A 15,177-nucleotide genomic window follows, 5' to 3' on the forward strand; every position below is an offset into this window, starting at 1 on the left:
CGCCACTACATGAGGTATTACCTAGATTTACAGAATTTGATAGTATCTCTCTAGGCATGCTGACAAACTCATAATGTCAACAAAAGCACAACCTGTTTATTGATCCTATACCAACAAAACTGTTTAAGGACCCTGTGGTCCACTCTTGGGGCCGACTGTGCTGGAAATGATTAATCTTTCTTTAACTTCTGGATCTGTTCCTAAATGTTTTCAAATCTGCAGGATTAACCATTACTTAAGAAACCTAATCTTGACCCTACTGTATTGACAAACTATCGGCTGATATCAAATCTATCATTTTTCTCTAAAATTCTGGAAAAAGTGGTGTCACGGCAGCTCGTAGACTATCTTACTGAGAATAATTTGAGCCACTGCAGTCTGCTTTTAGAAAATATCATTCCACAGAGACGGCTCTCACTAAAGTGGTGAATGATCTTCTGCTTACAATGGATTCAGGCACCACTACGGTTCTGTTGCTGTTAGATCTCAGTGCTGCATTTGATACAGTGGATCATCATATTCTACTTGATAGGCTGGAAAATCATTTTGGGATTACTGGGAGTGCCCTTGCATGGTTGATGTCATACCAGAGACCAGACCAGTGATTCTACTGTGTTTTGGACAATAAGAATTATTAGAAATATTACTAGGACTGCTTTCTTCCACCTGTGAAATATAGTGAAGATTCGTCCCATCCTGTCTATGGCTGATGCTGAGACCCTGATCCATGCGTTTGTCTCTTCTAAATTGGACTACTGCAATGTTCTATTTTCTGGTTTACCGCAGTCTAGCATTAGGGCTCTCTGATTGGTTCAAAATGCTGCAGCCAGACTTTTGACAGGAAGCAGAAAGTTTGAACATGTTACACCCATTTTGGCGTCTCTTCACTGGCTTCCATCACATTTTAATGTTCTGCTACTAGTCTATAAAATTGTTCATAGACTGGCACCTCCCTACTTAGCTGATCTAATTAAACCTTACGTACCGGCCCAGGCTCTGCGTTCTCAGGGTGCAGTACTACTTTGTGTCACTAGGGTGAATAAAAAGTCTGCAGGTCACAGAGCTTTCTCTTATTGTGCCCCTGTTCTGTGGAATGATCTCCCTGCGTCAATAAAACAGTCAGATTCTGTGGAGATTTTCAAGTCCAGACTTAAGACGCACTTATTTTCCCTTTCATATGGCTAGCATACTGGTACAGTTTTGTTTACACTTTTTACTCTTTTAATTCATTTTATTAGTAATTGGAGCGTGCCACGGCCTCAACTTTACCTAAATTCTGGGTCTTTTAGTGAAGTTTAGGGCTAGTGGCCGGTGATCACCTTAGTATTTCTTCTGTTTTTCTGTTGTTTAATGCTGACAAATTATACAGTATTTCTTGTCTTTCTGATGCCTGATTCTGTTTTTTCTCTCTGTTTAAGGTGCAGCTCCATCCAGAGATGGGTGTGGTATTTGTGCTGGAGACCCTCCTGTCCTGTGCACCAACAGCATTTCCTGTATATTCTTTTTGTGAATTGTTCTGTAATTTATGTCTGTATCATGGCCCAAGCAGAGGGTCACCCCTTGAGTCTGGTCTGCTTGAGGTTTCTTCCTCAGAGGAGATTTTTCTTACCACTGTTGCTCTGGGGGTTAGTAAGGTTAGACCTTACTTCTGTGAAGCAGCTTGAGGCAACTCTGTTGTGATTTGGCGCAATATAAATGAAAATAAATTGAAATAAATTGAAATTGATATGATCACAAAATTGATCATTGATCTTCGGCCTCGGGTGCTCTGGTACCATGGACACTTATGAGCATCCTTATGTTTGAACATGCCGTTCATTATGGACAGACTGTGACCAGCACAGAAGTCCAGTAACAAACAACCGCTTGGATTTAGATTGGGGAAGCCGTTCCTCCTAATCACACCTCTCCAGGTGTCTCTGTCATCTGTAACTTTTAGATGTTAATTATTTTCTATTGATTGGGATGATTCTCATCCTTTTAGATATTGATTCATTGCAGTTGTTGTGGTACCTTCTATCTTGCAGTCGAATCGGGCAGCGCTGCCTTCCACCACCTCTACATCTTTGATAACGAGGCTGAAGCTGGGCTTTGATTCCACCTTCTGCTCATACTCCAAACACTCAAGGAACTGATTATCATCTGGGACACAATCACACATTAGTAAACACAGCGAATGTGCTATGAGTTGTTGGTTGATTTACGTAGTATGATTTGGGTTCCAGTGCTTGACCTTCTGTGGGCGACCCCTTCTTGGCACTGACTCCTGCCATCATGGCCATGGATGACAGTCTGCCAATGGCTCGAACAGCGTGACCCATTTTCTGCCAGAAAAGTAGGACATTCTAAAGTCAGGAGGCAGCATTACATATGGCAAGATGCACTGTTTCACGTATAGTGTCGAAGCCGTGACTTGCAGGTCTGCTAACAGCTTCATGGTCATGCTGAATTCAAAATAGCTTTGAAATTGCAAGTTTGAAACTTCAGACACTTCAGACACCTACATTCACTCAATGAACTCAGATAACAGTCTGGATGCTGAGCCGTCCTTACAAGGAACACATAAATACATTCTTTTGTAGGATTTTTATTTTGTACACTACCTCAGGCAACCTAAAAAACAGACTTTTTGTTTTTTTATTGCCTATTTAAACTGTACTACAATAAAAAAAGAACATGCTTATTTAGGGTCTGCTTCTTTCTCTGTGGGGCAGCTCCCTGCCGTCTTAATGTATTTGTGTGTTGTCTCATGTCTGTTGTGTGTCTTGAGGTCTTGGCCACCTGGGAGGCGCTGATTGGGCTTCCTGCCCGGGAGTATAAAAGGAGGGTTGGTCTCTCCTTCTCCTCCTCCCTCTTCTGGATCGCAGATTGGGGGAGCAGCTGCGTCTGGTCCAGTTTGGTCCTGGTTCTGGTTCTGGCTTTGGTTTGGGTTCTGGTCTGGCTTCGTCACGCCACGTCCTTTTTATTTTGTTCATTTTGTTTTATCCTTTTATTTTATAATACAGTATCCCTACCAGGGTTTTAAAAAAGACTGGGCTTCCGTGTGGGCCTCAGTTTTTGTTTGTGGGTTTTGAGCCAGGCTGTAACAAATGGGGGCTCGTCCGAACAGGTTTGGATGTTTTGCTTTCTCTGGACTCAGTGATGCGCGGTAAAAGTTTGGGGTTAATGGTGCGTCTTATTGTTACAGCTGGTGCTTGTTTGGCGGTGATCTGCTGTGGAGTGGAACAGGTGCGTCGGTGTGCACGTGGGACTCGCAGCAGGTGGTGGTGAGGATGCACAGGAGCGTGTTTTTCTCTTTGTCTTTGGACAGCGTGGTGTGTTTGTTTGGACACGACTGAGAAAATAGGTGAGTGGACTGTGACTTGTGCACGAGTATGAGCTCTGTTTTGTAGCTGTGTCTCCTGTTGAAGTCAGAGGGCGTCGCTGCTTCACGTGTGGCCTGTTTGGTTTTTTGATAATGTCGTGGGGGTGCAGTTGGCGTTCACTGTGTGACAGTGTTCTCGGGAGCAGTCCAGGAGAAATGTTTTCTCGCTGGTTGTGTGCTTAATCATCCTGCCGCCAAACCACGTGAAGAGTTCGGTAAGTTAATTAGGTGGAGCTTGTTAAACAGGTGTAGAACAGAGGGGACTGGGTTACATTGAGCGTCGCGCTGTGCACATGTGAGCACTTCAATTTGCAGTGTATTAACTCGGTTTGTGTGTGATTGCGTAGCGCGGTGTGTGCACGTAATTTTGTCCAGTTCTGGACGGAGAGGTGGAGAGTTTTGTTGCGAATGAGCTTGAGGTTTTCGTCAAAGATAATCTGCTGGTAATTGCAACTCATGTTGACATTCCAGTTACAAGCCAAGATAAGAAAAAAGAGATTAAACAACAAATTGATGACATGTTGGTCGCGGAGGGTGTGTTTCCTCCTGTTGCGTCAGAGGTGGTCCAGGTGGCAGCTGGGACAGCTGACGCTGATTTGAGCAAATTAGAGCTGCAGCTGGAAATGAAACGTTTGGAGATGAATCTGCGAGAGCAGGAAATTCAGTAGTAGAGAAGCTTGAATCTTTGACTGGACTGGGTTGCTTGACGCGAGGACGTTTCGCTTCAAATCACAGAAGCTTCCTCAGCTAAAATTCTTGCTCTTGTGGTCTGACTTCTGTCTTGACTCTTGTAGAGAAGAATAATCAAGAAGTCACAAAAGCTTCTTACCTGTAAATCTGGTCATGTTTTCTGCATAAATAAATGTTATCCATTCTTTGTGCTCAAACGCCAAAGCAGGGGCGAATCCAGATGGAATGGGGGCGTGGGGCAGGGATGTGTCCCCCCCCCACAACACCCCTAGATTAAAGGTCCAGTTTTGAAGCCGTTTTTTTTATTACAACTACTAATACTACTTATAATAATAATAATTTTGACAAGTAAAATGTTTAGAGAGAATTTAAATGTTAGAAAAATGTTAGAAAGAATTTAATAGTTACATTTATAAACAATGTAGGTTAGAAATTGCAAGTTTTACTGTTACAGTGCTGTCAACAGTTAAATATGAGGTCAAGAAAGAGGTCTTTATTTTACTTTTTATAAAACAATGTTTCTGTGTAGGCTCTCAGTTGTCCAGGTGGTTTCCATAGTAGAGAGGCTTGAATCTTCGACTGGACTGGGTTGCTTGACGCGAGGAAGTTTCGCTTCAAATCGCAGAAGCTTCCTCAGCTAAAATTCTTGCTCTGGTGGTCTGACTTCTGTCTTGACTCTTGTCGAGAAGAATAATCCGAAGTCACAAAAGCTGGAATTTTAAACCTAACCAGACCCCTCCTACTGAGAGGCAGACTGCTATAGGCTAGTGACTAAACAATAGCTCTAATTAGCACCTATTGTGCTCTAGTTCCTCAGAGACAGAGACTGCTGGAGGATGTGTCTCTACTTGAAAGGACCAAACTCACAGTCACATAGATTTATTCCACCTTTTAATGACAAGGACGTGGATAAATATTTTATGTTTGAGCGCGTGGATGTTAAAGTGGCCGAGGGAGGTTTGGCCGTTGCTGCTGCAATGTGTGCTGACAGGTAAAGCTCAGGAGACGTGTGCTTCGTTGTCACTGGAATATACTTTGGTTCATGACAAAGTGAAAAGCGCCGTGGAGAGAAAATATGAGTTTGTGCCAGAGGCTTATAGACAGAAACTTTGCCGTTATAAAAAATCTGATCATCAAAAATCTGATCATCAAAATTATGTGGAGTTTGGACGTGACAAAACTGCATTGTTTGACCGTTGGTGCGCTGTGCAAAATGTTAAAAACTTTGATCAGCTGTGAGAGCTAATTTTGATGGAGTTCAGGACCTGTGTACCAGAAAGGATTGTAACTTACATCAGTGAGCAAAAGGCTGTGAAGGTCTCAGATGCTGCTCTTTTGGTGGATGAGTACGTATTGATTCATACGTCTTTTTCACAAAATGTGACTTCAAACTTGAGTCTTAGTTCCAATGGGCTAAGAGAGGGGCACTCGGAGGGCTTTGGTCAGTCCAGTTGGGTGAAACAGGGGGATGTAAAGAACTCTGTTTGGCGTGATAGTGATCAGGTGTATCATTATTGTCACAAGCGTGGGCACATTAAAGCAGATTGTGCTCTGCTGAAGTCAAGAATGTTTCTTAAGCCCAAAGAAGTAGGTTTAGCTGCACCGGTGCATAATGCTGTGGAACTAAAAATGGAGAACATGAGTTCTGAACCGTGTGACTCGTACCTGCCTTTCATCCGTGAGGGATTTGTCTCATTGGTGGGTGATGATAAAAAGGTGTGTGTCAAAATTTTGCGTGATACAGGGGCGTTTGACTCATTTATCTGAGCTGATGTGTTGCTGCTGTCTGGGGAATCGGAGACAGGCACGCGGGTTCCAGTTCGAGGGATGGGTCTTAATGTGCTCTTTGTGCCTTTGCATAAAGTGTCACTTGAGTGTGAACTGTATTGAAGCCATTTCCATTGAGTCCAATTGAAGTTGCATCTGAACCATTTGAGCATTTGATAATTGATTGTGTGGGGTCTTTGCCTCAGTCAAGGTCGGGGTCATCATACTTGCTCACCGTGATGTGTCAGGCTACACAGTATCCAGCAGCTTATCCATTGCGGATGATAACTGCTAGGGCAGTGGTGTGAGCGCTTACTCAGTTTTTTTTCTGTTTGACATTCCGAAGATCATACAGTCGGATCAGGGCAGTAACTTTACAACTCATCTGTTTGGCCAGGTCTTGAAGCAGCTCAGAGTGCGGCATAATAAAGCGACGGCTTTCCATCCTGAGTCACAAGGCACTTTGGAGCGTTTCCACCAGTGTTTGAAGTCGCTGTTGCGTGCTTACTGTACTGAGTTGGGGGGCGACTGGTTTGCCTTGGCTGATGCTGGCTGCTCGTGAGGTCACTCAAGAGAGTACTGGGTTCAGTCCAAATGAGTTGGTCTTTGTATATTCAGTGAAAGGTCCTTTGGCTGTAGTGGCAGACAGATTAAAGGAGCCAAATCCACCTAAAAATCTGATAGATTATGTTAATGGATTCAGACGGCGCTTGTATGATGCAAGAGATTTGGTCAAGTTGAAAATGACTGCTGCACAGAATCAAATGAAGTCTTTGTTAGGCGTTTGGAGGTGCGTTCATTTTTTGCCGGGTGACCAAGTGTTGGCTCTTTGTCCGGTCATCACATCACCTTTCAAGCAAGTTTAGTGGTCCCTTACACTGTGCTTGAAAACTTTCTGATGAAAAATGATTTAATCTCAATGTCTGAACACAGGAAAAAGCAATAAGTGTGTCATGTCAACTTGTTGAAACCTTACTATTCCAGAGAGGAGTCACAGCCAACGGAGGATGCTGAGGCTTCGGCGGTATGTATGGCAAGTAGATCTACTGGGATGCTTGACAGGTCTGGTACCTTGGACAGCTCACTGCCACTGAGACCGAGGGGAGTGACAGTGAAGCTGGTACTTTGGACAGTGCTCTTGTACAGGGATGTCTGAAGAACTCAGAAGTCTTGTCAAACTTGGATGTGTTGCTTGGTCATTTGCCTAGGTGTCAGACTGAACAGGTGTGATTTGATAAATCGTTTTCCATGCTTGTTTTCAGATATATCGGGGCGCACACATCTTACTGAGCATGATATTGATGTGGGGGATGCTGGGCCGATTAAGCAGCGCTTTTACAGAATCAGTTTGGATAAACGCAAGCATCTGGAAGGGGAGGTAAAATATTTGTTGGAGAATGGCATTGCGGAGCCAAGCGTGCCGAGTTGGGCATCTCCATGTATTTTGGCTCCGAAATCAGATAATACCTCGCGTTTTTGTTCTGATTTTCGTAAGCTTAATGCGGTTACAAAACCAGATTGTTTTCCTTTGCAGAGAATGGATGACTGCGTGGACCAGGTGGGTTCTGCCAAGTGTGTGAGTAAATTTGATCTCTTGAAGGGCTACTGGCAAGTGCCGTTGTCTAAGCGTGCACGCGAGGTGTTTGCATTTGTTACTCTGTCAGGCTTGTTTTCCTACACAGTGATGCCGTTTGGACTTAGAAATGCACCAGCTATGTTCCAAAGGTTGATGAATGCTATTGTGGGCGACATGTCTGGTTGTGCGGTGTATCTGGATGATGTGGTGGTTTATTCGGTCACCTGGGAAGAACATTTGGAGCGCATGGAGGAGCTTTTCACTCATCTGGCGAGGCTGACTGTCAGTCTTGCAAAATGTGAGTTTGTGAGGGCAACTGTTACCTATTTGGGTCGTGTAGTTGGTCGGGGGAAAGTTTGCCCTGTTGCGGCTAAAGTTCAAGCAGTGGAGGAATCTCCTGTTCCCAGTACTAAGAGAGAACTTATGTGTTTTCTTGGACTGGTTGGTTACTATTGGTGTTTTTGTAAGAACTTTTCCTCAGCTAACTAACTTGTTGTGCAAAGATGCTAAATTTGTCTGGTCTTCTCTTTGTCAGCAGGCATTTGAGAGTGTGAAGAAGCTCCTCTGTGCAGATCCGGTGTTGGCTGCCCCACGTTTAAACGAACCATTTCAGTTGTACGTGGATGCAGGTCATGTGGGGGTGGAGCGGTCCTGATGCAGGTGGATAATTCTGGTTTGGATAGACCTGTTGGCTATTTCTCAAAGAAATTTGATAAACATCAGTTAAACTATTCAACTATTGAGAAAGAGACACTTGCGTTGATTTTGGCCCTGAAGTATTTTGAGGTGTATGAGGGTGGCGGGGCCAAAGTTACGGTATATACTGACCATAATCCATTAACATTTCTGACCTCGGTTAAAGCGCCAAACCTGCGATTGGTTCTTGGTCCTTGTACCTGCAGGCATATAATCTGGACATAAAATATATTAAGGGAAAGGAAAATCTGGTAGCGGATGCCTTGTCATGCGCCCCGGTATAGGTACCACACTTCACAAGGGGTCCTTAGGATCTGTGTTTGTGTGTGTGTGTGTGGGGGGGGGGCAGCTCCCTGCCGTCTTAATGTATTTGTGTGTTGTCTAATGTCTGTGTGTGTCTTGAGGTCTCGGCCACCTGGAAGGCACTGATTGGGCTTCCTGCCCGGGGAGCATAAAAGGAGGGTTGGTCTCTCCTTCTCCTCCTCCCTCTCCTGGATCGCAGCTTGGGGAGCAGCTGGCGTCTGGTCTGGTTTGGTCCTGTTTCGACTTTGGCTTTGGTTTGGGTCCTGGTCTGGATTCATCACGCCGCATCTTTTTATTTTGTTCATTTTGTTTTATCCTTTTATTTATAATAAAGTTTCCCTACCAAGGGTTTTAAAGATTTGCGCTTCCGTGTGGCCTCAGTTTCTTCTGTTGTGGGTTTTGAGCCGGGCCGTAGTTGGTCCCCGGGCGCTGGACTGTGGCTGCACACTGCCCCTAGTGGTTGGATTGTGTCTAACTGTAATTGGGATGAGTTAAATGCAAAGGACACATTTTGTTGAATGTATATGTGCAATGACAAAGACTCTTCTGTTCTGTTCCTCGTGTACAGAGCATCCAGAAAGTATTCATACTTAACTTTTTTCCACATTTTGGTATGTTGCAGCCTGATGGATGAACTTCATTTTTTTCCTCAAAATTCTAGACACAAAAAGACACACAACTCTCTACATGTAAGATCCCACAGTTGACAGTCAGAGCACAACCAAGCATGAAATATTCAATTTTTCAATTTATTTTCATTTATATAGCGCCAATCACAACAGAGTTGCCTCAAAGCGCTTCACACAGGTAAGGTCTAACCTTACCAACCCCAGAGCACAGTGGTAAGGAAAACTCCCTCTGAGGAAGAAACCTCAAGCAGACCAGACTCAAAGGGGTGACCCTCTGCTTGGGCCATGATACAGACACAATTCACAGACAATTCACGGACGAATATACAAGAAATGCTGTTTCTGTGTAGGCTCTCAGGTGTCCAGGTGGTTTCCATAGTAGAGAAGCTTGAATCTTCGACTGGACTGGGTGCTTGACGCGAGGACGTTTTGCTTCAAATCGCAGAGCTTCCTCAGCTAAAATTCTTGCTCTGGAAGTCTGACTTCTGTCTGACTCTTGTAGAGACGAATAAACAGAAGCCAACAAAAGCTGGAGTTTTAAACCTAACCAGACCCCTCCTACTGAGAGGCAGACTGCTATAGGCTAGTGACTAAACAATAGCTCTAATTAGCAACTATTGTGCTCTAGGAGAGTGCTAACTAGGAGAGTGCTAACTAGAACTGTTTGGGTTTAGGGGTGGTTCCAGAGTAGCATATATAAGATGCCTAGAAGTAGGTTTAGGTTTAAGACATTCCACGCGCGTTGTAGGTGGCAGACATGAAATCTTTGCTATTGCTGGAACAACCACTGGGCCATCCTCAATTTCAACATCATCCAATATAGTAATGGGTATTAAGCTTGGAAAGCATATCCCTCTATGATTTTATGGACATGAATACGGAAGCAGGCCACAGTCTCAACTTGTTGAAATTCCCTCCCTGGCAAATAAAACTGCACTATCCACCATAGTGGATTTTCTGCACTCAAATTCCCCCGATAAGCTAATGGATTCCACACCCACATTTGTCATAAGCCTTGCAGGGTCTCTTAATCACCTGCTCTGTGGCCTGCTGTAGATTCCTAATGGTACCCTCCCTGTAGAGCTCTATCTATGTTCGCAGACAAGATGGCGGTGCATTCCCCAGTAGGGTGGAGGCTGTCCGGCATCAGCAAGCCACGGGGCCCCAGAACAAAGGTCAGTTATCAATAAAGCTAAAGCCCTTGCTGTCTACAAAACTGCGCCAGCCACCTATTTAACGATGTCAGCCTGCTAAACAACCTCATCAGCCTTAGTGTGCCATTCTTGCTGAGTTTCACAGATCTGGCAACTGCTTCTGACGGATTGTTTGTTGCTGTTACACCACTCAACTTCACACGGTTGTCTTACACTTCTTTTATTCTGTTTAGCACTCTCTGGTTATTAATTGTATTTACTCTGAACGTTATTTAACAACATTCCTGTTGTGAATCACTAGCAGTTAGCATTCTCTAGCGGTTAGCATTCTCTAGCGGTTAGCATTCGCTAGCGGTTAGCATTCGCTAGCGGTTAGCTTTCGCTAGCTAGGTCAACACCTCCCCTCTCCATTGTTACTTTTTATAGCTGTTCTTTTCTACCCGTTAATACTTTGTTCGTTTTTCAGTTGAACTGCTGTGAATTTTAAGTAATTTTTACTCCTGTGTAAAATCTTAGGAGCGGCTAGCATTTTCCCTAGCGGTTAGCTTGCGTTAGCTATTTCTGACCCTTCTCTTTTTTCATTTCATTTTTTACACTCCTCTTAGTAATTAACTGTTTGGTGTATTTTATAGGCTGCTGCTTTTTTTTTTTTTTACCTGTTTAATACTTCTGTTAGTTTTTCAGTGTAACTGCTGTGAATTTAATTCATTTATCTGCGTCTGTGTGAGCCTTAGGAGTGGTTAGCTTATCCATTATGTGTAGCACGTGTTTGCTTGGCTACATTTCTAAAGTATTAGTGCACAAAGTACACTACTTATTATACTTTACACCCTCCGTAAATCCTGCGTGATGTTGGAAGATAGGGTGGCTCTCTTAGAGAGCCGTGTCGTAAGTTAGAGCAGCTCCTTAGCTCAGTGGAGTTAGATGTTACGGGCACTCCAGATGAGGTTAGTGTTGGGCCGGCTAGCGAGCCCATTAGCATCAGCTTAGAAACGCTGGCTGTGGAGGACGGCTTTTGGACTGTGGCTAGGCGGAGGAAGCCCTGTAGGGCTTGGTGCCCAGTTGTGGCACCCCGATCACACTCGCCAGTGCGAACTGTGAATCAGTTCTCCCCCTTGATTTGCCAGATGTGAATTCTCTGAGCCCAATGAGTGACTTCCACTCCTGTCTCCAGGCCGAAAGACCGGACTTTAGTGATAGGGGATTCTATCACCCGCAAGTCAGGCTACAGACGCGGCTGACGTTAATGTATTCCTGGGGCCAGAGCTCCCGACATTGCATCTCATCTTAGGGTGCTGACGCTTGCAGAAGGGAAGACAGATGAAGGAACATGTCATGAGATAAAGTCACATAGTTATTCACGTTGGCACCAATGATATCAGGATGAAGCACTCAGAGGTCACAAAATGGACATAGAGAGGACTTCTGACCTTGCCAGAAAGATCTGTCGGCATCAATTAATAGTCTCTGGTCCCCTCCCCCTCCCGGGGTACTGATGAGGCGTTTAGCAGGCTGACATCATTAAATAGGTGGCTGGCGCAGTTTTGTAGACAGCATGGCTTTAGTTTTATTGATAACTGGCCTTCATTCTGGGGCCACCATGGCTTGCTGATGCCGGACGGCCTCCACCCTACTGGGGAAGGCGCCGCCATCTTGTCTGCGAACATAGATAGAGCTCTACAGGGAGGGTAACATTAGGAATCTACAGCAGGCCACAGAGCAGGTGATTAGAGACCCTGCAAGGCTTATGACAAATGTGGGTGTGGAATCCATTAGCTTAGCGGGAAATTTAGTGCAGAAAATCCACTATGGTGATAGTGCAGTTTATTTGCCAGGGAGGGAATTTCAACAAGTTGAGACTGTGGCCTGCTTCCGTAGTCGTGTTCCCATAAAAAATACAGAGGGATATGCTTTCCAAACTTAATACCCTTACTATATGGGATGATGTTGAAACTGAGGATGGACCAGTGGTTGTTCCAGCAATAGCAAAGATTTCGTGTCTGCTACCTACAACGCGCGTGGAATGTCTTAAACCTAAACCTATTTCTAGGCATCTTATATATGCTACTCTGGAACCACCCCTAAACCCAAACAGTTCTAGTTAGCACTCTCCTAGTTAGCACTCTCCTAGAGCACAGTAGTTGCTAATTAGAGCTATTGTTTAGTCACTAGCCTATAGCAGTAGCCTATAGCTACTCTGGAACCACCCCTAAACCCAAACAGTTCAACTGTCAAACCTCACTGAGGTCCTTAGACTGGGTCTCATTAACATAAGATCACTGTCCCAAATCATTGTTGATCATGATCTAATTATTGATCATCACTTAGATATGATTGGGTTATGTGAAACCCTGGCTTAAACCTACAACTGTCCTCCCCTTAAATGAGGCCTGCCCACCAGCATATACATTTAGTCACGTCTCTCGTGATGCGAAGCAAGGCGGGAGTGTTGCTCTTATTTATAAATCTAGGTTTAGCTTATTAGCTGTTGGGGGTTACAAATATCACTCATTTGAGCATCTGATTCTCTGCTCTGCTCAGGATATTACACATTGCCAAGGTCAGAAGAATAAAAATCAGTCGTATACTTTGTCACTGTATATAGGCCTCTGGCCCATATTCTGAATTCTTAGATGAATTTGGTGCGTTCATCTCTAACTTGTCAACTGGTATAGATAACATTCTGATCATTGGTGACTTTAACATTCATATAAATAAGCCTTCTGATCCCCTCTGCAAATCATTTATGGAAATTGTGGATGCATTAGGATTTCGGCAATGCATTCGGGATTTGGGATTATTGGAAATACCCTGGATCTGGTTCTCGCACGTGGTATTGCTGTCACGAATATTGACATCATGCCTCTTACATCAGTGGTGTCTGATCACTCACTTATTAAGTTTACAGTTTCACTGCCGTGTTTGGTGGAACAACAACCTTATATATCTTTACGGCGATGCATCAACTCCTCAACTAAGACTGAACTCGAAGCTAGACTGCCTCATGTCTTAGCTTCACATGTGACAAATACCCAGTCAGTAGACAGACTTGTGGATAGTTTAAACTCAGTGCTCAAAACTACACTCGACATGAATGCACCACCTGTGTTAAAACCGCACTCCCCCAAATCACAGTCACCTTGGTTCAATGATTACCTGCGTGACCTCAAGCGTAAAGCAAGAGGTCTAGAACGGAAATGGCGCCGTTCAAAATTAGAAGTATTTCACCTTGCGTGGCGTGATGCTATCTTAGACTATAAGCATGCATTATTGGCTACAAAGCGGACTTACTACTCTGATTTGATCAACAAAAACAAGCGTAACTCAAAGTTCTGTTCGACAAAGGTGGCAACACTTTTGCATGGACAACCACCTGTAGTTCGCTCTCCTTTTACAGCACAAGATTTCCTGGATGACTTTGGGAGGAAAATAGAAGACATCAGGTTAAACATATCCCGGCATGCCTTAACCCAGCCACTACACCCTGCTATTGAGGTGGGTGCCACTACTGAGGTATTACCTAGATTTACAGAATTTGACAGTATCTCACTAGGCATGCTGACAAAACTCGTAATGTCAACAAAAAGCACAACCTGTTTATTTGATCCTATACCAACAAAACTGTTTAAGGACCTGTAGCCCACTCTAGGGCCGACTGCTGGAAATTAGTAATCTTTCTTTAACTTCTGGATTTGTTCCTAATGTTTCAAATCTGCAGGTGATTAAACCATTACATAAGAAACCTAATCTTGACCCTAGTGTATTGACAAACTATCGGCCGATATCAAATCTATCATTTTTCTCTAAATTCTGGAAAAAGTGGTGTCACGGCAGCTCGTAGACTATCTTACTGAGAATAATCTCTTTGAGCCACTGCAGTCTGCTTTAAGAAAATATCATTCCACAGAGACGGCTCTCACTAAAGTGGTGAATGATCTTCTGCTTACATTGGATTCGGACACCACTACGGTTCTGTTGCTGTTAGATCTCAGTGCTGCGTTTGATACAGTGGATCATCATATTCTACTTGATAGGCTGGAAAATCATTTTGGGATTACTGGGAGTGCCCTTGCATGGTTGACGTCATACTTGACCAGTCGTTCTCACTGTGTTTTGTACAGTAACACTACCTCTAACCTTAGTGACATGAAATTTGGGGTTCCACAGGGGTCCGTCTTGGGCCCCCTGCTTTTCTCCCTTTATATAGCACCTCTTAGGCACCTATTGCGGCATTTTGGGATTACCTTTCACTGCTATGCAGATGATACTCAGTTATACATGCTGATAACTGCTGGTAATCTTGTTCACATAAAATCCTTAGAAGATTGCCTTGCATCAGTGAGAAGTTGGATGTCTAGAAACTTCCTACTTTTAAACTCCGATAAGACTGAAATGATGGTTCTTGGTCCAGTGAGACATCAGCATCAATTTGACCAGTTAACCCTTAGCCTCGGCTCGTGTGTCATACATCACACTGACAAAGTGAGGAACCTTGGGGTAATTTTTGATTCTTCATTGTCCTTTGGCCTCCACATTAGAAATATTACTAGGACTGCTTTCTTCACCTGCGAAATATAGCGAAGATTCGTCCCATCCTGTCTATGGCTGATGCTGAGACCCTGATCCAAGCATCCATCTCTTCTAGATTGGACTACTGCAATGTTCTATTTTTGGTTTACCGCAGTCCAGCATTAGGGGTCTCCAATTGGTTCAAAATGCTGCAGCCAGACTTTTGACACGAAGCAGAAAGTTTGACCACATTACACCCATTTTGGCGTCTCTTCACTGGCTTCCTGTCCCAGTGAGATCAGATTTTAAGGTTCTGCTACTAACCTATAAAATTATTCATGGACTGGCACCCTCCTACCTAGCAGACCTAATTAAAACCTTACGTACTGGCCCGGGCTTTACGTTCTCAGGGTGCAGGACTACTTTTTGTCCCTAAGGTGAATAAGAAGTCTGCGGGTCACAGAGCTTCTCTTATCGTGCCCCTGTTCT

The 15,177-nt window shown here is 44.0% G+C and overlaps 1 protein-coding gene across 2 annotated transcripts in view; it reads right to left on the reverse strand.

Moving 5' to 3' along the window:
- The window catches only part of mylkb (myosin light chain kinase b), a 253,035-nt gene that overhangs the window by 14,144 nt on the left and 223,714 nt on the right, over window positions 1–15,177 (reverse strand). For both annotated transcript variants that reach the window (XM_034187254.1, XM_034187253.1), the window contains exons 15-16: window positions 2,234–2,324; window positions 2,014–2,142 (exon numbers count right to left, since the gene is read on the reverse strand). In XM_034187254.1, coding sequence (XP_034043145.1) covers window positions 2,014–2,142; window positions 2,234–2,324 — 220 coding nt within the window. The remainder of the gene's footprint in view (window positions 1–2,013; window positions 2,143–2,233; window positions 2,325–15,177) is intronic.

This window comes from Thalassophryne amazonica, chromosome 14, assembly GCF_902500255.1.
Source record: "Thalassophryne amazonica chromosome 14, fThaAma1.1, whole genome shotgun sequence".
Taxonomy (NCBI): Eukaryota; Metazoa; Chordata; class Actinopteri; order Batrachoidiformes; family Batrachoididae; genus Thalassophryne; species Thalassophryne amazonica.